The following is a 24,544-nucleotide window of genomic DNA, read 5'->3' on the forward strand; positions in this document are numbered from 1 at the left end:
GAGGATATTTTCCATGGGAGGAATTGTCCAATTTACTTTTACTGATTTAACATATGTACTTAATTAATTTCTTGTACATTCTTGTTTATTTCTATGCGCTTTCCTTTGTTTTCTGTCTTTTACTACATGGTCTGTGTTTTCTTTGATCAAAAAAAATTAAAGGCTATAAAGTCTATTTTTATTTTTATTATGAATTAAATTTTTAACTTTAATGTGCTTTAATACCTCTATTTGGTAACTTCAGAAGGAAGTATTATCGAGTATTTATGTCCTCTGAGAATTTTCTCCCGCTTATATGCCTCTTCACCCCCACCTCTTTATTTTTGTTATGCTTGAGGATTTTTCCCAATTCTATATAAGTTTATTGTTATTTTATGGAATAATCTACTGTTATTATAATTATTCCCTTTAAGGGACCGTAATTATGTTTTACAGTTACTATAAACGGATCAGTCTTCCTTCTAAATGTAAGTGGATTCAGTGTTCATATCCTCTGTTTACCTCTAAATTCCCCATTCTTTTTTTTTTTTTTTCTTTTTATGGTGAGGGGAGGTGATTAGGTTTGTTTATTTATTTATTGTTTAGGGGAGGTGCTGGGGATTGAACCCAGGACCTCAGGCATGCTAAGCATGTGCTCTACCACTTGAGCTACACCCTCCCTCCTAAATTCCCCATTATTGAGATCTCGATTTTGAACCTTCTCTTGGTTGGATGCATTGCATCACTGAATACATTTTGGAGGAGAGTCAGTAAATGCCGCATTCCCTGACTGTGCTTATTGAAAAATGTGTTGTCATTACTGTGAGACATGGTTGCGAATTTGGTTGGGAAATGAATACTCTGATCTTGCTCTTGTTCCCAAACCTCTGTAGACATCTCTTCACTGCTTTCTATCCTTGGATGTTGCTGTGAAGAAGTCTGAGGCTGACTTTTCCCCTCCAGTTGACTAATTTTTAAATTTCTTGATTTTATAGCATTCAATGTTTACCCTATGAATTCTATAACTTTACCAAGATGTCTCAGTTTTGATGATTCTCTGTTCCTTTTTCCTGGAACACAGAGATATTCCTTTATTTCAAGGAAGTCATTTTCCATCACGGATTTGAGCGTATTTTGTTTTACTATCTACTTCTAATTCCTTTTATCTCTGTGTTGGATCTCTGTTTTCAAACCCTCTTATCTGTCATCTTTTCTACTTGCTTTCATCTTCTTGTCCTTTTCCTCTGCATTTTGTGCAGGTTTTTGAAGACTTTTCCACATCATCAGCTTTGTTTTTGGTTTGTGGATTTTACCTCTTATTACTTTAACATATTTATTGGTTCTGCCGTGATATTATTTTTGTTGTCAGTTTCTTTCTTCAACTGCCAGCTTCTCTTTTATCTCAGTCTGATGTCTTATCATCTTATCTTTGATCTCTTCTTTTATAGTATCTCTGTTAATTGTTGTATAGAATTTTCTTCTGTGCCCTGTTCTTTCAAAATAGATTGTTCATTGGTCTTTTCCATGCCATGTTTCTTTCTGTCACTTTTTTTTTTTTTTTTTGGCTTCAGTTCATTTTTTTCTAATGTACTTATCTTCAATTAGAACATCACTCTCAGAATTTTCCCTTGGCCCCCAAGTAACAAGAGTAATAATAATAACTCTTGAAATCTCCTGCTTAATTCTTCTTTTCGAACCTGGGTTTGGGTCTTGATGGTTCGTCTTTCTTCTGTGGCCTCCAGCAATCTACACAGGTCCTGGTTCAGTGCCTACGTGTAGGACACAGTTGATGAATATTATCTCTGAACTCTGTGATTCTAAGTTTCAATCTAAATTTTAAGTCCTGTTTTTAATTTGAGAGTCCCATAGATCTGCTGGTTTGGTGTGGCCAAACTTTTTTTTTTTTTTCCTTTGTTTATATTTTCCTCTGTCTTTTCTTTCAGCCAAGCCTTTGCTCACAGTTTGAGACAATTAGCCGCCGTTTTTTCTGCAGGTCCCTTGGTTAGCTTATATCCTTGGAAGCACATATCCTTCTTGTGGGGATTTCTGAATACATTTGTGTTTTCAGATGTTGATTCGTACAGTGGACTTAACTGTTCGCTGCAGGTTTAGTGTGATAAACAAATAACCACTCCAAGTTTGGAGGTATTTTCTAACAAGAGTTTTGTTCATCACAAAAGCCTGCTGTCATGGAAGAGTCTAGGGTCCTGAGGATTTAGCTAACTCTTAGCATTTTCTGGATGAAATGCTCCAGTTCTTTCCTTTGTGGACTTCTCACTTTAGAAATATCAAGGACACCATGTCATGAATTGTTCTGAAATCATTAAGGAAGATGACTGTCAGTATCGGCATTGGATTGGCCACAATATTCACTCTTTCACGGATATTAACTCTGTCTTTTATGAGTGTGCTCTTATTAGCTTCTAGGGTTGGATCCTGCAACTTAGTATTTTCGCATTAATTGCTAAATAAGAAGTGAGGTATTTGCAAACATTAGTCCTCTCCTAGGCTCTTTAAAAACTGCATAGCTATTATCGTATTCATTCAATCAACAGTGCTTCTAAGTAGGGTTCCCAGAGCGAGGGAGAAGGGGACTCAGCTTCCTTGCTGGTGGTCTCAGGGACTGGAAAGGAGAATTGAGCTTGCTCTGACAACCTGAGTGGGCATCACTCTCATCCTGAGGACTTGTTAAAATATGGACTGCTGGGCCCCACCCCCAGCGATTCTGACTCCCTCGGTCTGGAGTGGAATGTGAGAAACTGTATCCCTAATGAGTTCTTGGGTGATGCTTATGCTGCTGGTCCCGGGACCCCTCTTTGAGAATCATTTTCTTAAAGGGTGGGAATTACGTGGGTCTTCAGGATGTAGGTTAGAAGTATCCTACAGGGAGAAGAACGTGGACAAACACGGGGATCTCAGCATCTTCCATTCTTTTCACTATGATAAGGGACTCTTTCCTAACAGACCCTTATGGAGAATGTTAAAAATGTTAAAGATGATTGCTAGCTTTTTTGAAATTTTTAGCTTTTCATATCCAACAGATGGATACAGATATCTGCTAGGGATATAGATAAATAAGGGATAAGTAAATATACATATAAATAAATATATTAGCAGGGGAGTGGGATAGAGCTCAGAGGTAGAGCACATGCTTAGCATGCACGAGGTCCTGGGTTCAGTCCCCAGTACCTCCATTAAAATAAACAAACAAAATAAATTTTAAAAATGAAATAAATATATTAGTAAATGTGGTAAAATATTCCAAGTTGTGGTTGGTTTCAGAACACAGTATGTGATTTGAAGTGAAATCCGGTGTCAACAATATTCTAGAATTATTGACCGGAGTCGCTTACTAGCTGTGCCCCAAGGAGACGGCTTCCTTGCCAGGCGTTTGTAGGACTGACTGCTCGTCTCCTTCCGTTTTAAATGAACTGACCCGGATATTTCCAGATCCCCCTAAGGCTCATTCAGCCAGCCTCTTCCGCAACTTTGTTGGCAGTGCACATTTTCCAGAAGAAACAAGACGATGTTTCTCCTGGGGTAGATTTGGCGGGCATACAGCTACTCCATAACCTTGTTCTGATGCCATGAGGTTGGAGTCTGAAGAAAGATAATACAATGTTATAGCTCTTGTTCATCTGTGTATACCTTTTGTCAGCAACTTTCCATCTTCCAAATGTGTTTGCAAAGCACGCGCACACCGCCTTGTGTGCCTAAGAAGATCTTTGAACAGTCAAACTGCAGACGATTGGATTTTGCACCTTTTCAGTTAATCTCTTGAGTGTAGAATTCAGAGCAGAGGAGACACTGGGGGTTGTTCTGGAATCTGCGTCCTCAGTGAAGACAGACTCTTGTTAGTGAGAATATATGGGGCATGGACTCTTACGTGTGAATAGCTATTAATGAGCTGAATAACATTTATAGAGTGTTTTTACTGCCGATTTCCCTTCTCAAATTATGGAATTCAACAGATTTTTTTTTCTGGCTTCAGAGAGTATGTTCCAGGAGCCTTGGGCAGGTTATTTTTCCTGAAGCCTTCGGTTTCTCTCTCTGAGGATGAAGATGTCGGACCGCGTTGGACGACATGGTCTTTGAGTGGGACGTTTTGAATCTCTACATAGTTAACGTTTAGGAGTGAATTCTTCTGTTTGACTTAAGGAAGGCACAAATAATATTGTTTCAATATTTTTCAGGGAAGCAAAGGGGAGACAAGTCTGCTCCTACCTAATTATGTCGTACTTCCCTCTACTGAAAAGGTTTATACAGTTTTGAGCTTTAGGGGAGAGTTGTTCCTCAGGCTTTCCAGAATCTTTGCAAATAAGAATTGAAAGGTTTTTTTTTTTTTTTTTTTTTGTGGAGGGAAAGCAACCAGATAGTCTCAAATGTAGCCCCACGTGATGATTCCAGGTGTCACGTCAGTTCAGGGCAGCTTAGCAGTGTTTTAAGTACGTGGTAGAATGATGCAGCGAGTCTCTTCCTCTTGGATGGTGAGGAAAAGGGATGGCTACTTACCCAGATATCAAGGACGAGTGGGGACTTGGAGTTCTTAGTATCCCAGTAGCCAGCCCATCACTGTGCTGCGTCTTCGCTAGTTGAAGTGGACATGGTGTCACATAGGGAATGCTAAGTTTTGTTCTGTTTTGTTTTTCTGTTCATGGAAGATTCTGGCTTTGCTTAGGTTCCTAAATTGGTTTGAGTTGGTACTACAGGTTAATTTCCTCCTGGAAAGCAGCCATGCGTACACTCCTTGGTACCACACATCTCATCGGGGCTAGACCTGTGCTGGGCCCTGAGGATAGAAAAACCAGAAGAAATACAGTACTCATCCCCTGAAGAGTGATTTTTGAGGAGCCTGGGGCCCCATCACTTTGAGAGAAGATCATTTTCTATGTTGGGGAGGGGAAAATGTGCATCATGTTTTTTCACAGAAATTTGAGTTGGAGGCCATGTGCTAACTGGAGGACTTGACCGTTGTTACTGACATTGACCGCTTACCCACAAAGCCCGCTGGATTATCATCAGTGCCGGGGGCTCATCACTAAAGAAAGGCGGTCCAGTTACACGCCTTAATCTTGGATTTTTCGTGACAAATTTTTAGTAAAATATCTCAATCAGAAAAATAAAACTAAAAACTTACGCTATCATATGACAGGAAGGCTACTAAAATCATTTTGAGCCATAGAGTCATAGTCTTTGAGCTGGAAGAGAACTTACTGATCATCTAGTCCAGAGATTCCCCAGCCAGGACCACATGAAAAGCTTATAAAGGGAGGTGGCTTATTTGCAGAGACTGGAAATACCTAGAGACCACTTGTGACAGGGTTTTCAACCTTGGCATTATTGCCATTTTGGACCAGATCATTCTTTGTTGTGGAGGCTGTGGATTTTTAGCAGCATTCTTGGCCTCTGCCTGTTAGATGCCAATAGCACCACCCTACACCTGCCTCCAGCTGTGAGAACCAAAAATGTCTCCAGAATCCCTGGGGTTGGGGATGATGGGGGCAGAATTGCCCCTGGTCGAGACCACTGCTCTATGACAATATAGGGTTACTAGGAGAATCTAACTCTCTTGACCAGTCTATTTATGTTTGATTGGAATCCTGTCATTCAGAATCTCTCATTCATTCATTCGTTTGTTCATTCAGTACATCTGCTGAGTACCCGTCTTGTGAACTGTGCCCAGTGCTGAAGATACCAGTGTAAATAGACAGGCATGGGCTTGCTCTCAGGGTGCTTATGTCCTAGCAAAGGGAGGCAGACCACAGACAAACAGGTGTCATGTCAACAGTGAGGGAATTTACAAGGCAGAGTAACGTGGTGAGTGGTCAGCGTTGTGGAGCGGCGGCTGGATTTCATGGGGGTAGGGAAAGCGGGCTAATAGATAGATTGTGAGAAGTCCCCTTGGAGGAGAGAACCTTTGAGCCCAGACTTGCACAAGGAGGATTCAGCCATCCCAAACTGGGCCATTATTTGTCTCTGAATAATAATAAAAAGTGAGGGAGGAATTAAGTCAGGAAAAAAAAAATCTTTCAAAATACGAGAAGAAAATCTTGTAAAACACTCCCTTTGTACAAAAACATTGAACAGCATCGTCTCATCTCGTCATTTAGCAAAATGATCCAAGTAAAGGCTTCGAAAGACTTGCACATGGTGAAGGTGGCAGGCAGAGTCATCACGCCTGCTGGGAACAAATTCTTTTGCTTGCTGGAGAGACATTTCTGTATCCTTGTCTTTTTTTTTTTTCCTTTTCCCTGAGCAGCCCAATAGTGAATAAGCTGAAAAACCTAAGTTTGTTGGGCAGGGTGAGATTTATCATTAAGGATTAATGGAATGTGGGGCTTGGCCAAGGACCTGAGCCCCTGCAGTGTTTTCACATGGTGATAAATTCTGCTGTTGTGTTGGCAGACAAGTGTCTGAACTTTCTGCTTAGAAGTTCTTGAGGTGCACAGGTTTTAGGAGTAATCTTACTTGCTGAAAGTAGATTGGAGATTGCAAGGGAAAAGACATTCCTTAGCTATCATTTAAAAAAAATGTTCCTAATTCTTGGGTTATCTGCCAGTTCCACACATAAACACATAGGGTGTTTTTCTATTTTACTCAGAGCAGGGGCGGGACAACCAGTTGAGTCTGAATGTGCCAGTTGGTTAGTTGAATAAAGGGGAAGGACCACTTTCTGCTGGCTTCTGCTAGCGTCGGAGGCCAAGAGAAGAAAAAAATAAATCACAGCCTCCTTGGGTAGGAGAGCTTGAAAGAGTTCGTGATTCACGCAAGCCCAGTCATGGTTTACCTTTCCAGAAAGCAGTCTGCTTAGGGCTTGCATCCTGATGACGTAGTTAGATCAGGAACCATAGTGTGGAGAGAGACAGACAGACCAGGTGCCAGCCTTGTGTAATCATTTTTGTCAAATATAAGAAATTATCGGAGAGGTCATCGCGTTGCCTGGGTGGGGGGCCTCGTGTATCACAGTTACAGGCAGACTCGGGACAATTCTCGTCTACACGAAGTGACTTGTCTTGAGTTTTCTGAGCAAACCACAAACACAAGGCAATGCGCACATCTCAGAGGCAGCAGGGTGGGATTTTTGTGGGCTTTTCCCCAAATAAAAGAAGTTTTGGTAAGACTTTCTTAGACTCTCAACCGTATGTCATGTTTTGTTTTTGGTGTTTTCCTCAGAAGGTCACAGAGAGCAAGGTAAGTTGTTAAAATGGTTTCTGGATCCATTCAGTGGAACTGTAGAATTCAGGCTTTGTGTGGCTGGCCAGGCCTCCTGTGCCAGGAACAGCTCTGGCCGTGAAGATGTGCCCAAGGCCTGAGATGGTGAAGCCCTCAAACCCACAGAGGAGCTACTCAGTGCACACAGTGTGGTCCCTTGCGATGTGGAAGATGCCAATGCAGCTTCTGCTTACTCTGCGTCGCAATCAGTTCTGTAATGAAGACCCAGCAGCGTATCTGCTACTTCCCTTTAATTTTACAATTTTTATAATGAGCGTTCTGGTAGTGTGCAAAGTGTCTGTGGAAACGCAGCCAGCATGCTGAGGAGTCTAGGAAGGAACACCGCGGTTTTCTGTCTCTGCCTTTTGGGTGAGGTTTGGCTCTAGAGGAGAGAGGTCAGTCTTCTCTCGTTCTCAAGGCTCAGGCCAGAATGGCTTCAGAGTTTGCAGGGAACTTGCTCATGGAGCCATGACATTTCAGAGAACTCATTCCACCCGAAGAAGGGTTTCCCGTCATTGGAAAGAACAAGATGATCTGGGATCTCACGTCAGGGTTGCGTTTTGGGAATTTCAGCGGGAGGAGGCGTCTTGGTTTTGTTTTGTTTCTCAGGGAGAATACTGTCAGGGTGCTTCGTAGAGCTGGAGTTATCTAGTGAACTGCAGATTCCCCTTCACGGACAATGAAATCCAGAGCTCCTGAGATACCAGCCTGTTTCCTCCCTTTCTTTTCTAGTCCCTTCTCTCCTCTTTTATCTCCTTGTTCAAATCACACGCTTCCTTTCCTGAGGACAGGAGAGCTGGCAGGCTGCCTATTGGCCTGTTGGCCTCAGTTAGCCTTATATCATTGCAAAGGAATGCGTGAATTCTCCAGGAGGTATGTACTCTCTCTTTCTGTATTAGACATTCACAACCTGCTTCAGGACAGGTCCCTCAGCCAGAATGGCTTATTCTTTCCATATATGATGTTTTGTTTTGGTCATTTGGATTAGATCATCTCATTTTACTAAAGATCCCAAAGGCATCTGTTGGGAAATATTACTCCAACATGCTCTGTAAAGCTTGAAAACTTTATTCAGGAGAATAAACCTAAAAAAGAGAGAACCCGAAGACTAGCATTCTTGGCCAGAGGGTGACTGGGTTATTAGTCAGCAGATTGCCTGCTTCAGACTCTGTGCTTACATACAAGGTCCCAGAGGTAGACCAGGCTGACCACATGGAACCGAGGCCACCCACGGGCATGGGCAGGACGCAGGGTCTCAGGCTATTTCTCCGCTACTGTTTCAATACAGTAGCATGTTGGGGGGTTACATATGTGATGGCAGATTAATCCTTTCTCTTGTGGAAATTTGGTTTTGAAGAACAGCTGTGTCTCCCTTCTGAATTCCTTAATTATTTATCCTCCCTGATATGTTAGACCTTTCATTAGGGTGGTGAATTGCCAAGAGTGCACAGAACTGCTTAGATCATGTAGCGAACAGTGTAAACATTGGATAGGACATTTGAAGACACCACATGGTGAGCCAGGATCTATAGTTGTACCAAATGTTGTGAGATGGATGGAGGTAGCTTGTGGTGGGACGTTCTTTGTTGGCTTATTTTTATCCCTATAACATGGGAATAGTATATATGCCATTTGCACTTAATTCAGAAGTGTTCTAACAGAACTCCTTTTCAATCTGGAGGGTACATGCCTGTATCTTGAGTTCAGATTAAATCAAGAAAATTACTTATTTCATATATACATACATGAAGGCATGTACATACGTATGTACAAGGGCCAAGCACCTCATGGCATGTGTGTGTGTGTGTGTGTGTGTGTGTGTGTGTTCTGTATTTGCATTTGTAAACTTGATTCTGTAACTACTGTTCCTTTTCACAAAAAAGGAGATTTTAGCTCGATTTCTTGATCCAGGACTGTTTGCAAAGATGCTTTAAATGATTTTTAAATTATTAGAACTCCCACTTGGACCATGACAAGTGTAAATGATAAGTAGTGACGTAGAACATGCCTTGTTGCTAAGCGTAGCAGCCCACATTCACAAGCGGATTAGTCAGTGATTCCCCTCCCGCTCGTTTTTCATCCTCAGCTTGCAGATTCCTCTTTCGTCCCAAACCATGCTCCTGGGGCTTGCAGTTAGAAGTGTTCACCTCCCAACACACCCCACAACTCCCCGACCTCGTCCTATCAACAGTTTCCGATCTGCAAATACATCGGTGGAATGATCTTGAAGTTCCTGATGTTTCTGTTTTTCTAGCTGAACTATTCCAAAGTTTATGCATTCCACTGCCTGTCCTTGGACCAGTGGTTTTCCCATTTATAAGAAAGGAAAGTAAGAAAGATGCTAAATAACTAAAACCTTATCTAAGAATCGTGTTGCAGGAGAACTGGGGAGTTCAGTGTCTCACAAGTGAAACGAGGTTTCTGGAGTGGACAGAGGAACACCTGCCGGTGTTTCTGGTGCTATTTCTCCAAGGCTTTGAAGGTTATAATTAGTTGCTACTGAATGCCTGTTCCCGTGGTGCTTCACAACTTTATTTCTGGTCCACAGTCCGGTTAGAGAACAGATTAGGTCCGGGCAAGGCCTGCGCGTTTGAATTCGGAGATGGTTGGGATTTTGAGTTGAAGACCATGTTGGTGCTTCTGGGCCATGCCAGCTTAGGGGAGGGACAGTGCTGGCCGAGCTGACTGGGGTGAGGGTTGGTGGTGGCTGGACTGTGAGAGTTCCCTCAAACACCAAGGGCACTCCCTTCTCCAGTCGTGTCTGGGCCGTGAGTTGGAAGGTCACACGAGAAAACCGTGGATTGTCCCCTTTCACCTTCGTGGCAGAAAAATGGACGCATCATGACCCCTGGAATTCTGAGCATAGAAAGTGGGCGGGCAGAGGGTAGAAGTGAATGTTGATGTCCTTCAGATTGAAAAAGAGCAGCCTGTGGCCATCCCTTCCCTTCCCCCATTCTCCTGTGTATATTCCAGGTGTTTAACAAGATATCTGGATTTTCTTGAAATATGCCTTCAAGAGTTCGTCGAATAGGGAAAGTTGGGTTTTAGGTTTCCCATCAAAACCCCACCTTTGGAAAACCCAAACTATATATGTCAATGGAACAATCCAACAACTGGTAATCAGTGGTCCTGAAGAGGAGTGAATCCTTAGGATGGTCTAGGGGGTTTGCATTAGGAGGACTTAGGTGCCAGGTTATTCGAGAACAAACCCATCTTCATCTGCCTGCTAAGGCACCATCACCATGGTGATGTTGAGTCTAGTCCTCCAGCACCTGATTGACCCTGAGGGGCCTGGAGTGGTTGCACTGGGAATAGGAGATAGGGGCAGGGGGTGGTGCCCGAGTGATTTGGAGATGCATCTCATGACCTTTTGAAACAGCATTTCTTTCTTTCTCGGTAGTTCAGAAGCTTCCTCTTCTGCTTTTGATTTTGCTGATTTGGTCAGTGGGGGAAGAAGATACGGCTAATCTCATTATCAAAGTAGAATTTTTTAAAAAAGCACGTTGAGAAGAGATCAAGGCTTTTCACTTTCAGTGATGATTTTGGTAGCAGATCAGTGTCTCGTTTAGCCTTTTAGGGTTGCTGTTCTTTCTCGGTTGATGAAACAGTCCAATATGCGAGAGCGTATTTCTCATGTTTGCTCCCATCTTTGTTGTCGGTTTCTCAGAGGATTACCATCTGCTGCAAAAACATGCTCGGGTTGATGGATGGGTCATCCTCAGGTCCAGTTTTCTTTGTCTCTCTCCTCCCCTGTTCCCGGCTCCTCCTCCTCCTGTCGCTTCTGGCCCGTGTGTACACCCTCAGTCTCATAAACACATCAGGCTTCTGTGTCTTTGATTGTTAAGGCCATGCTGGCAATTTCTGTTTTCTTCTCCTGTCAGTGTCTCCAGGAGAAATGTGCGCACAAAGACAAAATGGCTTTCAGCGGAGGCTACATCCTCATTTCAGGACTCAGATTGAAGGCCATTCAGTGGGTACCTGACGCTGGTTCTCTCGGCAGCCTGGAGATTAACCTCTTCTAAGGCTCTGAGCTATTTTTGAGGTAGAGTCTGCAACATTAAAGCTAGAACCCATTAGCAAATCACTTTCATCATCTCTTCTTTTTCCAAATCAGTGGCTTTTTTTTTTTTTTTTTCTGATCTCCTAACCCTTTAATCTCCTTTGTAGCGGAACAAGGAGACGGTTGGTTTGTGTTTGCATCCAGCGAAGTTTGAATCCTTGATAACAGCCTTGGAAGGCACCAAGATGTTAGAGAACCGTGCAGAGAGATGAGTTTCATCTCGGGTGGATGACTTCATGCCGAAGGTGCCCTGCTTTTTCCATGGGCAGATCCGTCATTTTGGGGGGTTGATGTTGTGCAAATTAGGCTCCAGCTTCCCAAAAGACACCCAGCAGAAAGCCTTTTGTTGCGTTATTTCTAAAGGCTTGAAGTTTTGAAGGGAAGAGATTTTGTTTTCCTCTCGGCTACACAATGGAGCTTTCAGAGAACCTCTTTTAAAAGGAATAGCTACAGCCTTTGTGTTGAAGGGTGTGCCTGTTGGCAGGGTCTGCTGATGCAGACAGACTGGCTGGTGATTAACAAAGGTCATTAGACTTTGGAATCTGGCAAGCAGAGTCGGATGGTATGTCTTCTGTGTGTGGAAGGACAACTCCCAAGAAGCCAAGGCATTCTGGAGGTTCCCCCCTCCAGCCCACCCTCACCCCCACCCCCCACCCCAAATCCTGCTGTAGCCCAGGGTCTGGTCCAGGACTGTCCTGCAATAACCAGGGCTGTGCTGGGACTCAGGACCCAGCCCATCAATCATGGGATAAAAGAACCTTCGGAGATCCTGGTGAATGACATTCGAGGAGGAGAAAGGTGCTGCTTTTTCGGGAAGGGAGGCAAACAGTTCCTTCTTTGTTGGGAGGAGAGGAGCAGAGGGGGGGCCCAGGCCGGCTCCCCTCCTGTTCATCCTGAGAGCCCGCCCAGCAGCACCCCAGAGAAGCCATGTCGTGCTCGGAGGAGCAGCCCTGAGCTAAAATGGCCGCACCTAAAGCCCAGAGGACTAGGGCAGCTTAGTGAGTCTTAGAGCTCGAGTGACGCAGGGGCTCCTATCTCTTCAAAGTGTGATAAACACATTCAGCAGAGCTGTGGCTTGTTTGGCGGAGATGAAAGGACTAAGCTGGGGTGGGGGTGGGGAGCGCACACTGGATGATCTGCTTGCTTCTTTTTTTTTTTTTTTTTTCCCCCTTCTGTGAAGTGTTCTAAATGCAGGAGGAGTCGTCTGCACTATGGAAAAATTTGTTTTCAGGTCTAATGGGCTAGGCGAAAGGAGAAGTGGGGTGGGGCCTCCGGGACGGCTGTAATTTGATCCAGAGCTGATAGCAACCTCTTCCACACACGTTGGGTTGGGGCGGCTGGGACATAAAAGCTGGTGGAGCTGGGAATATGGAGACTGAGTTAGCTGCAAAGACTCTGGTGCACCGTTTGTGTGTTTATTGGGGGGAAAAAAAGGGATAAATTGCTGGGTGGAAGAAGAGGAGGTAAATAGCTGTGTCTCACTCTGCAAGCTCAGGCGGTCCAGAGCTGGATTTGCCAGAAGTTATTTTAGCAGGCGGTATCAGCAGGAGCATTCTTTCAGAGAAAATCCTGCCATAGTGCCTTGCACTGCTTTGACATATCACTAGATGTTCCTCCTCCTGCAGAAGTCATTGCCCTTTTACAATACAAGTAGAGAACGTTTCCTATGCAGTAAAAGTAGAGAAAGATGTGGCTTATGACTTTAGTTCTTGGGCATCTGGTTCTAGATTACAGCAACTCAATAGAGTTTGCAGCGAGCTCAGTGAAGTAACTCACTCATTAAGATAATAACTGGGTATCTCCATGCAGGATGTAGGTGACGAGAAGCAGGACTGTGCCTTATAGGACATTTTTTAACTTCTTAACGGTGAGCCTCTCCATTGAGTTCTTGGGACACTCTCTGTATCTTTCAATCACACCGTAAACAACAGAACAAAGGTAGCTGGGCAAGTTTTGCTTTTTTCTAAATCAGGTTCGCTGACCTTTTTTTTTTTTTTTTTTTTTTTTTATGGCCAAGGAGGCACCTCACATTTGTAAAGGGCAGAAATGGAAAAAGAGGCAAGTCCTGACTTAGGAGCCATTCTTCCAAACCACGCCTTTCTGTCGCCTTAATGTAAATGGAGGGTACCAAGGTGCAGCCTGAAACTCGGAACTGGACTGTCATCTGAAGTTGCGTGTTTGAGAATCTCGTGAGAAATATTTTATGACCTAATTAGATTAGAGAAGCTGTTAGGTTATAATTGGTAGGTAGTAAAAAGCAAATAACCATTTAGCTCATGAAAAAAAAAACTAAACTGTTTGGGGGGGGGAGGAAGGAGGTGTACCCCAATATCACTTAAGATAATAGAAGAAGAAAATGCACAATAAAATCTCTTGTGACTGCCACTCCGAGATTCAATGCACATTCACCATTTGGTGATGAAACATCAATTTTCTAGTATTAAAACAGCTAATGAAGACTGAAGTTTGTCCTTTCTTCCGTACAGGCCTCCTGTTTACTTCTGAGAAGGTTCTGGTTCAAAAAGAAAATGGGTCCCAGCCAGAATCAAAATCAGTATTAACTTTACCAAGAAATTTGAATTCAGTCAAGCAATTCAGAAACTGCTCAAACTTTGGAAGTATTCAGGGTTTCCTTGACAAATGGCGTTTGAAGATATATAATATCAAGCTTGAAAAAGTTTATCTGTTTTTTTTTCCCTTTCTTTGAAGTTATGAAGTCAAGGGCATCATCCCTATTATGTCTGACTTTCTTTCTTTGGCTGGTGCTTAATCTGGCCAAGTTCAGCGCGAGAAATCTGCTGATGCTGGAAATTTTTCCATTCGTGGACTTGCAGCCTATCAGCTTGGGGCATGCAGTTAGCACAGTCCTTAAGGTGTTTTGTTCTGACTTCTGCCTCAGGTTCCTAATGTGAGAGAGTAGACCCAGATCATGGAGGTGCTTCAGTGCGATGGCTGTGACTTCAGAGCACCGTCTTATGAAGATCTCAAGGCTCACATCCAGGATGTCCACACGGCATTTCTGCAGCCGACGGACGTTGCCGAAGACAATGCGAATGAGCCAAGATCTGGGTCCATGAACGCCAGTAACCAGACAGAGATGGAGTTTTCATCCATAAAGGATGAATTTGCAATTGCAGAGGATTTATCAGGTAAATGTGTCTCGGCCTTGGCATAGCTGACGTATTTTGCTGGCCTCATCTCTCTTGAGCTGTGGTTCTCGACGTACATGGCTTCTACAGAGCTTCCTGCTCTTTGTGAGCCATTTCTGTGGTGGAGGCACCATGTTTCTCTTCTTGAGTAGCCTAGGTTTATTGAGCTTTCAGCTTCCTTATGTCTCTTAGTTTCCCTTCAATTTGGAGAACAGTGTAGTATCTTGGAAAGTTCTAGAAGGAATACTGCAGTTTGTGAAACTTACATTTTCCTAGCTCTGTGGCACATGGATAGAGATGAGGTGAGTATCGTATCTGAAGGCCAGCGCTGCATCTTCGTCCATGAGAAGCAACATGCGTATGTTCATCAAGGCTTCATTAACGTTCTTCAGGGTCTCATCGTGAGATGTTCAGTCTTTCAGTCTTTTGAACGTGATGTTTATTAATGAAGAAGAATTGAAAAGAAAAACTGATTTGCATGATTGAGTTTCTTGATTCTCTTTTGCTTTGCATTTCTCTTCCCACTTACCTTATGCTCTCTCTTTAGGTCAAAATGCAACTGCGCTGGGGACCGGAAGTTACTATGGCCATAGTCCAGGATATTACGGTCAGCATATTGCCCCTAATCCCAAACCAACAAACAAGTTTTTTCAGTGCAAGTTCTGCGTACGCTACTTCAGGTCAAAAAACCTCCTCATTGAACACACTAGGAAGGTCCACGGAGCTCAAGCTGAAGGGAGTTCGGTGGGCCCCCCTGTTCCAGGGTCCTTAAACTATAATATCATGATGCATGAGGGATTTGGAAAGGTCTTCTCCTGCCAGTTTTGCACGTACAAGTCACCACGGAGGGCAAGAATAATTAAGCATCAGAAGATGTATCACAAAAACAATTTGAAGGAGACCACTGCTCCTCCCCCAGCCCCTGCTCCGGTGCCAGACCCAGTGGTCCCTCCCGTGTCTCTGCAGGACCCCTGCAAGGAACTGCCCGCGGAGGTGGTGGAGCGCAGCATCTTAGAATCCATGGTCAAGCCTTTGACCAAGTCTCGAGGCAACTTTTGCTGTGAGTGGTGCAGCTATCAGACCCCCCGCCGAGAACGCTGGTGTGACCACATGATGAAGAAGCACCGCAGCATGGTCAAGATCCTTTCCAGTCTCAGGCAGCAGCAAGAAGGGACTAACCTGCCTGATGTGCAGAACAAGAACGCCCCCAGCCCCCCTTCCAATTCCACCTATTTGTCCATGAACACCGCCAGCCGGGAGATGCCCAGCACTAATGTCTCCAACTACAGGAGCTCCGTCGGCAACTCCATCATGAGACCCAACTCTTCTTCTGCTTCCAAGTTTTCACCCATGTCTTACCCTCAGATGAAGCCGAAGTCACCTCACAATTCCGGCCTCGTTAACTTGGCGGAGCGATCCCGTTACGGAATGACTGACATGAGCAGTTCTCCTGCCGACCTGGAAACGAACAGCATGCTGAATGACTCGAGTTCTGATGAAGAGTTAAATGAGATAGACAGTGAGAACGGTTTGAATGCCATGGATCACCAGACAGCAGGCATGTCTGCGGAGCAGCTGATGGGCTCCGACGGCAACAAGTTACTGGAGACCAAGGGGATTCCGTTTAGAAGGTTCATGAATAGGTTCCAGTGCCCCTTTTGTCCTTTCCTCACCATGCATCGGCGTAGCATCTCCCGCCACATAGAAAACATCCACTTATCTGGAAAGACCGCTGTCTACAAATGTGACGAATGTCCGTTTACTTGCAAGAGCTCATTAAAACTCGGGGCTCACAAACAGTGTCACACGGGTACCACATCAGATTGGGATGCTGTGAATTCCCAGAGTGAAAGCATTTCTTCCTCACTGAATGAAGGTGTACTGTCTTACGAGAGCTCCAGCATCAACGGTAGAAAGTCGGGGATCATGCTGGACCCCTTGCAGCAGCAGCAGCCGCCACCCCCACCACCCCCGCCTCCTCCACCACCTCCGTCACAGCCGCAGCCACCACAGCTACAGACGCAACATCAGGTGCCACCCCAGCCCCAGCCGCCACCGCCCCCACCACCACCTGTGCCAGCCCCGCCCCTGCACCCGTACAAGTGCACCATGTGTAGTTACTCCACCACGACTCTGAAAGGGCTGAGAGTCCATCAGCAGCACAAACACTCCTTCTGTGACAACTTGCCAAAATTCGAGGGGCAACCCTCAAGCCTGCCATTGGAGAGTGAGACCGACAGCCACCCCTCTTCCAGCAACACTGTGAAGAAAAGCCAGACCTCAATTCTTGGGTTGTCTTCCAAGAACAATTTTGTTGCTAAGGCCGCCAGGAAACTCGCGAATGACTTCCCTCTTGACTTATCACCCGTGAAGAAGAGGACCAGGATTGATGAGATCGCAAGCAACCTGCAGAGCAAAATTAACCAAACCAAACAGCAGGAAGATGCGGTGATCAACGTGGAGGATGATGAGGAGGAAGAGGAAGACCATGAGGTGGAGATCGAGGTGGAGCTGGACAGGGAGGAAGAGCCAACAGAGACCATCATGGAGGGGCCCACCCCCTTCTCTGCCCAACAGATCTGGGCGAGAGATGCCCCTGACCCCCAGAAGGAGCCCAGCTTCAGAACTGTCACCCATGATTACAACGCCACCAATGGGGCCGAGATAGAGCTCACCCTTTCCGAAGATGAAGAGGATTATTACGGCTCGTCCACGAACGTGAAAGATCACCAGGTTTCCAGTACGGCTCTGCTTAGCACTCCGACTCCTATCTACGGAACTGAGCATAATAATGAAAACACGGACTTTAGCGACTCGGGAAGGCTTTATTATTGCAAACACTGTGACTTTAACAACAAATCTGCCCGGAGCGTCAGCACCCACTACCAGCGCATGCACCCGTACATTAAGTTCAGCTTTCGGTACATCTTGGACCCCAATGATCACAGCGCGGTGTACCGATGCCTGGAATGCTACATCGATTACACCAACTTTGAAGACCTGCAGCAGCATTACGGTGAGCACCACCCAGAAGCCATGAATGTCCTCAACTTTGACCACTCGGACCTGATCTACCGGTGTCGTTTTTGTTCCTACACGAGCCCGAACGTCCGAAGCCTGATGCCGCATTACCAAAGAATGCATCCCACCGTGAAGATTAACAACGCGATGATCTTTTCGAGCTACGTGGTGGAGCAGCAGGAGGGGCTGAACACGGAATCCCAGACGCTGAGGGAGATTCTGAACTCGGCTCCCAAGAGCATGGCCACGTCCACTCCGGTGGCCCGTGGTGGCGGTCTGCCAGCCCCGTTCAGTAAAAACACTCCTTCGAAGACTTTTCCTCCAGAATGTGAAAATCAGAAGGACCCCTCGGTCAACACCGTTGTCGTTTACGACTGTGACGTCTGCTCCTTCGCGAGCCCCAACATGCACTCCGTGTTGGTTCACTATCAGAAGAAACACCCCGAAGAAAAGGCTTCGTACTTTAGGATCCAGAAAACCATGCGAATGGTGTCTGTGGACAGGGGCTCTGCCCTTTCTCAGTTATCATTTGAGGTGGGTGCTCCAATGTCTCCCAAAATGTCCACCATGGGTTCCCCACCCCCCCCACCACCCCCGCCACCAGACCTCAGTACTGAGCTTTACTACTGCAAACACTGCTCCTACAGCAATCGGTCCGTTGTGGGAGTCCTGGTCCACTACCAGAAAAGACACCCAGAAATAAAGGTTACTGCCAAATATATCAGACAGGCTCCTCCCACAGCTGCAATGATGAGAGGGGCCGAGGGGCCCCAAGGCTCCCCCCGGCCACCTGCCCCCATGCAACAGCTCAACCGCAGCGGCTCCGAGAGAGACGGCCCTCCCGTGGAGAACGAGATGTTCTTTTGCCAGCACTGTGATTATGGGAACCGGACGGTCAAAGGTGTCCTCATTCACTATCAGAAGAAGCACCGAGACTTCAAGGCCAACGCGGACGTGATCCGGCAGCACACAGCCACCATCCGAAGCCTCTGTGACCGGAACCAGAAGAAGCCTGCCAGTTGCGTGCTGATGCCTCCCTCGAACGTGGAGCGGGACAAAACGAAACTCCGAGCACTCAAATGTAGGCAGTGCTCGTACACCTCCCCCTACTTCTATGCACTGAGGAAGCACATCAAGAAAGACCACCCTGCCCTGAAGGCCACGGTCACGTCCATCATGCGGTGGGCGTTCCTCGACGGCTTGATAGACGCCGGCTACCACTGCGAGTGGTGCATCTATTCCCACACGGAGCCCAGTGGTTTGCTCCTCCATTACCAAAGGAGGCACCCCGAGCATTACGTTGACTACACGTACATGGCTACCAAGCTCTGGGCTGGGCCGGACCCGTCCCCCCCCTCTCTCACGATGACCGCTGAAGCCAAAACGTACAGGTGCAGAGACTGTGTTTTTGAAGCCGTCTCCATCTGGGACATCACCAATCACTACCAAGCCTTCCACCCCTGGGCCATGAATGGGGACGAGTCGGTGCTGCTGGATATCATCAAGGAGAAAGATGCTGTCGAGAATCCCCTCTCCGCATCTGAAGAGCTGGTGGGCCCGGTGAATTGTGAAAACAGTATGCCGGCTCCGCTCCCGGAGCAGGAAGCCGAATGCCCAGAGGACGCAAGACTTTCCCCGGAGAAGAGCATCCAGCTCGCATCGGCCAACCCCGCCATATCCTCCACCCCGTACCAGTGCACGGTGTGCCAGTCTGAGTATAACAACCTGCACGGCCTTCTGACCCATTACGGGAAGAAGCACCCGGGCATGAAAGTGAAGGCTGCCGACTTTGCCCAGGACATCGACATCAACCCGGGCGCCGTCTACAAGTGCAGGCACTGCCCCTACATCAACACGCGCATCCACGGCGTCCTGACCCACTACCAGAAGCGGCACCCGGCCATCAAGGTGACCGCCGAGGACTTCGTGCACGACGTGGAGCAGCCTGCCGACATAGCCCAGAACGACGTGGAGGAGACAAGCAGGATCTTCAAGCAAGGGTACGGCGCCTACCGCTGCAAACTGTGCCCCTACACGCACGGCACTCTGGAGAAACTCAAGATCCACTATGAGAAGTATCACAACCAGCCTGAATTTGATGTCTTTTCCCAGTCGCCCCCGAAGCTGCCGGTGTCCCTGGAGCCCGAGATAACCACTGAAGTCAGCCCCTCCCAGGTCTCCGTGACCGAGGAAGAGGTGGGAGAGGAGTCCACGTCTCACTTCACTACCTCGCACCTGGTCTCCCACACTGTGTTCCGCTGTCAGCTCTGCAAGTACTTCTGCTCCACGAGGAAGGGCATCGCCCGGCACTACCGCATCAAGCACAACAACGTGCGCGCCCAGCCGGAGGGCAAGAACAACCTCTTCAAGTGTGCCCTGTGTGCCTACACCAACCCCATCCGCAAAGGGCTGGCCGCCCACTACCAGAAGCGCCACGACATCGACGCCTACTACACCCACTGCCTGGCGGCCTCCAGGACCATCAGCGACAAGCCCAACAAGGTGATCATCCCGTCGCCGCCCAAGGACGACTCCCCGCAGCTCAGCGAGGAGCTCCGGCGGGCCGTGGAGAAGAAGAAGTGCTCTCTGTGCTCCTTCCAGTCCTGCAGCAAGAAGGGCATCGTGTCCCATTACATGAAGCGCCACCCAGGGGTGTTCCCCAAGAAGCAGCACGCCAGCAAGTTGGGGGGCTACTTCACCGCCGTCTACGCGGATGAGCACGAGAAGCCGGTGCTGATGGAAGAGGAGGAGCGAGGCAGCTTCGAGAAAGCCGAGGTGGAGGGAAGCGAAGGTCAGGACGTCGAGTGGCTCCCGTTCCGCTGCATCAAGTGCTTCAAGCTGTCCTTCAGCACAGCCGAGCTGCTGTGCATGCATTACACGGACCACCACAGTCGGGACCTCAAGAGGGACTTCGTCATCCTGGGCGGCGGCCCCCGCCCACAGAGCTCCACCTACCAGTGCAAGCACTGTGACAGCAAACTGCAAAGCACGGCGGAGCTGACCTCGCACTTGAACGTTCACAATGAGGAATTCCAGAAGCGTGCCAAACGTCAGGAGAGGCGGAAACAGCTTTTGAGCAAGCAGAAATATGCAGATGGTGCTTTTGCAGATTTCAAACAAGAGAGGGTAAGGATATGTTTTGATTTCCCTTCCCCCAGGAGGCCTCTCATCACTGGTGCCCACATGCACTACTTCGCTGCCAGCCAGACCGCTCCGGGCTTCCTAGTGACTTAGCTTGCCAGAGAGCTCAATAAGTCGATTAAACATTTCGAGCTTGGTTGCCCCCCAGTCTCTGCTCACCCTTCTCCACGGCCCAGTCCCCTTCCCTCCCGCCCCTCCCGAGGCTCCCCAGGGGAGGGTCGGGTGGTTTTTCTGTATTTCTTTCTGCCAAGTAGCCTTCTCCGAGGCTTAGTTCCATGACGACGCTCGCTCTCTTTTCTGAGGCAGTTGTGGGCCGTCTCTTGGTATCACTAGGACTTCTCAGCCATGTGTTGGTTTGCAGTGTCCGCTCCACGAACCTAACCTCTCCAGGAGTAGATTTTTTTTTTTTTTACTTTTTTTTTTTTTTTTTTTTTTTGGTCAAGAAGTTCGCTCATGGCATAGCTATGCAACGTTTGACCTGCGTTAGTTGAAACGTTGGTTTGAAAACCCAGTAACTTGGTGGCAGTGACGATGAGGCTTCCGCACAGAGATCGTCTCTCCTCACAAGTTGGAACCTACGTGGGTTTCAGAGACTCCGCGTAGTTGGCAGCGCACCACGGCTCTGACGAATTCGTTATGTTAAAAAAAAAATGCTCGCATATCTCTCCCTTGGTTTTTAACCTGCTAATCCGCCTTAACGTAAAATCTGCTAGTAAGCGACAAGAATAAATGCCGGCCGTTGAGGGAGGGCTCGGAGTACTGATGGCTACCACTGTATTTTACCAGCCTTTTGGTCACTTAGAAGAGGTGCCAAAGATCAAGGAGAGGAAGGTGGTGGGCTACAAGTGTAAATTCTGTGTGGAAGTGCACCCGACGCTCCGGGCCATCTGCAACCACCTCCGCAAGCACGTCCAGTACGGCAGTGTCCCGGCCGTGTCCGCCACCGTCAAGGTGAGAACCGGGAAGGTTTGGATGACGAGCCCTTGTGGGAGCCGTTCGAGCGCCTCTCTCGCGCCGCTGCTCAAGGCCCCTCGGGAAAGGGCATGCCCGAGCCGGGGCGTTCCTGAGTTGTGCTGGGATCGGTCTGGCTTGTTGTGATTTCGTTGCAGGTTGGAGCCTCCTCATCTTCCGTGTGTCGACTCGGTTGCGTTCGATCTGGTTCCCTTCTCCGTGGATAGTTTGTTGGAAACAGAAGATCCGGGCCTCTTGGGACTGAAGGCTTTGGGTTACCTTTCTGTGCTGCATTTAGTGCCATTAGGTGTTTGCTCTTCCAGAGTGGCCCGAGCTCTGGGGAGGAGTTCAGTGGGTTCTGTTCCCATCCTCTTCTCCCACTGCCTGACTTCTTGCTCTTCTCTCCTGGCGGATGTGCAGGGAGCCCAGGAGGATCTGTCTTTCACTTCTTATCCTGGGTCCTCCGCACAGTGTAAGAAACAGGAAATCTAAAACTGAAAGCCTTCAAGTCCCAGTTGACCCTAAGAGCCTGTTGACCTGATTTGTCCCCTCCACCCCATCTCCCCATATGTTGCTGACAAGCGCCTGCCTTCTTCCCCTGACCTGTATGAGGCCACCTGTTCTGAACATCATAATCCTAAGATCAGCCACTGTTTCGATGACCAAGCCGCCATCTCTGCCTTCCAGGATGTTGCTAAGCACTGATCAGCTTTGAGCAGAGAGGTTAGTTCAGGGCTCTGCGCGCTCTCTCTCTCTCTCTCTCTCTCTCTCTGGATACGTGGATATATTTCTGTCATCCGCCCTTCTTGATCTGGCGTCCTGTTTTGCTAACGTGTCATGGAGGTAAACCTTCTGCTCTTCCCACTGAAGACTGATGCCTCGCGGCTGTTGGCAGAGCCGTGGCACTGGGGCTGCAGCGGTCCGCTCCTTGCATGCCATCGCCGAGGGCCCCAGCCTCACGTCCCGGAATTGCTCGAGGGAGACAGAGCAGCTCTTCCTGTGTAATCAGTAATCCAAGGAGCCACCTTGAAGCAACAAACCAGGCTGCTCCTTAATTTTTTGAATTGATTGTACAGCAACCTTCGGCCAAGGGATGAAGTCGTCGTCGGTGGGGTAGGGGTGAGCGCGGTGGCAAAAGAATCTTTCCGTTTCTTTTATTTCCAGAGGAGGTTCCAAGGCTCCTAAATGCCCATACTGCTGTGCTTTTTCCTCTTCCTTCCTTCCTCTTTCTTTCTTTCTCTGAGCCCTAACCCTGACCTGCTTTATGTCAGTCTAGGTAGGATCGCAATTGGAATTTCCTTTTTACGACGGGAGGCCAGTGAGTGAACTGTCTTCAGAGTAGGAGAGCCCCTCCCTCACATTTCCCAGACAGTCACAAATGGTACCCGGATATGTGGGCCCTCACATCACCAGCCTTGCATGGAGGATGGCAGTCGGGCTTGCCCTCCCTCTAGGGGGAGCCAGAGAGGCAGGGGAGGAAACCTTAACCAGAAATGCTGATGAGTTTGGGAGAATGAAGGGAGAGGAGGAGAGCTGAGGGCAATGATGATGGATATTTATTTTGTTGGTGGGGCATGTGTGTGTGTGTGGTTCTCTTAGCAGGAGGCTGAAGACCCTTCCCACTTGTTCCTGGATGGACTGGAAGCAGCCAAAGATGCCAGTGGCGCCTTGGTGGCCCGGGTGGATGGTGAACACTGCTTGCTTGATGGAATGGTGGAGGATGAAACCCGGCCGGGGGGATACCATTGTAGTCAATGTGACAGAGTCCTGATGTCCATGCAGGGGCTGCGTTCTCATGAGAGGAGCCATCTGGCCCTGGCCATGTTTACCCGCGAGGACAAGTACAGCTGCCAGTATTGCTCCTTTGTTTCTGCTTTTAGGCACAAGTAAGTGCTCGTTGAGGGGCCGCGGGTGGCAACTGGGTGGAGGTGCAAGGCGGGTAAGCCAGAGTGAGAGAGCTTGGAGGAGTCGGGAGGCCCTGTTCATGGTTCATGCCTGCTGTCTAGCTGGATAGGCCACCTCCAGCCTCAGTCACTCCATCTGTCAAATGGGACCGAGAACAGGAGATTGTCTGCTTAACATCAGATTTGGCAAACTGAGGCTTTAAAACTATATATATATATATATATATATATGTTTTTTTCAGATTCTTTTCCATTACAGCTCATAGGCAGTTAAAATTTTATTTTTATTATATTTTAATAAGGAAGCATCCTTTTATTCATTTTCTTTTTTTTGAAGGGGGGTATTAGGTTTATTTATTTTTTGTTTTTATTTATTTTAATTTTAATTTAATTTTATTTAAAATTTATTTAAAAAATTTTAAACTATTTTTAATTTTATTCATTTATTTTTATATTTATTTATTTTATTTTTTAATGTATTTATTTTATTATTTTTATTTTTATTTTTATTTTATTTATTTATTTTATTTTAAAGTACTGGGGATTGAACCCAGGACCTCATGTGTGCCAAGCATAAGCTCTACCACTTGAGCTATACCCTCTCCGCCACAGGGATTTTTTTAAATGATGATTTTGGAGATATTGCTATGACTTATACCAGGAAAGACCAGAGAATAGATGAGTTTACTGGTGGCTCTGTCAAACATTCATCCAGAACCTAATCATCATTTAAGGAAGTTAAGTTCCATTTGGGAAATTGAGGGACTGAGGAGGTAAAATTAGGACTTTTAACCCATGTAACCAAAGAATCATTGCTTGGGATTTTTAAAAAGACCTGGAACAGGTAAAGAAGTTTATCGACACCAGAGAGATGCTTGAAGTACAGGGGCGTTGAGGAGAGGGACCCTCCTGTTACCTAGCACAGCTCTGAAATTGCAAATTTGGAATTTTTTGTGTGAGGCTTTTCAGGGTGATGGGAAGAGGGCTGGTTCTGACAAGAAGCAACCTTTTCTTGCCTTTCTCTTTCAACTGTATGAGAGAGAGAGAAATACTCAGCAACGTGTGCTACAGTATTGGATGAAGGTGACTGATTGTGAGGCTGACATGCTGTTTATTTTTATCGTAAT

At 46.9% G+C, this 24,544-nt stretch overlaps 1 protein-coding gene across 8 annotated transcripts in view; it reads left to right on the forward strand.

Moving 5' to 3' along the window:
* The window catches only part of ZNF462 (zinc finger protein 462), a 134,482-nt gene that overhangs the window by 41,368 nt on the left and 68,570 nt on the right, over positions 1–24,544 (forward strand). For 5 of the 8 annotated variants that reach the window (XR_004319382.1, XM_032478129.1, XM_032478128.1 and 2 more), the window contains 4 exons: positions 14,151–14,400; positions 14,948–20,547; positions 21,349–21,513; positions 23,113–23,399. Coding sequence is in view for 7 of the 8 variants with exons in the window: in XM_032478129.1 (XP_032334020.1) it covers positions 14,181–14,400; positions 14,948–20,547; positions 21,349–21,513; positions 23,113–23,399 (6,272 nt within the window). In the remaining variant the exon portion in view is untranslated. The remainder of the gene's footprint in view (positions 1–14,150; positions 14,401–14,947; positions 20,548–21,348; positions 21,514–23,112; positions 23,400–24,544) is intronic. The other 3 variants (XM_032478130.1, XM_032478132.1, XM_032478133.1) reach the window with 3 other exon arrangements.

The sequence above is a fragment of the Camelus ferus genome, chromosome 4 (assembly GCF_009834535.1).
Source record: "Camelus ferus isolate YT-003-E chromosome 4, BCGSAC_Cfer_1.0, whole genome shotgun sequence".
Taxonomy (NCBI): domain Eukaryota; kingdom Metazoa; phylum Chordata; class Mammalia; order Artiodactyla; family Camelidae; genus Camelus; species Camelus ferus.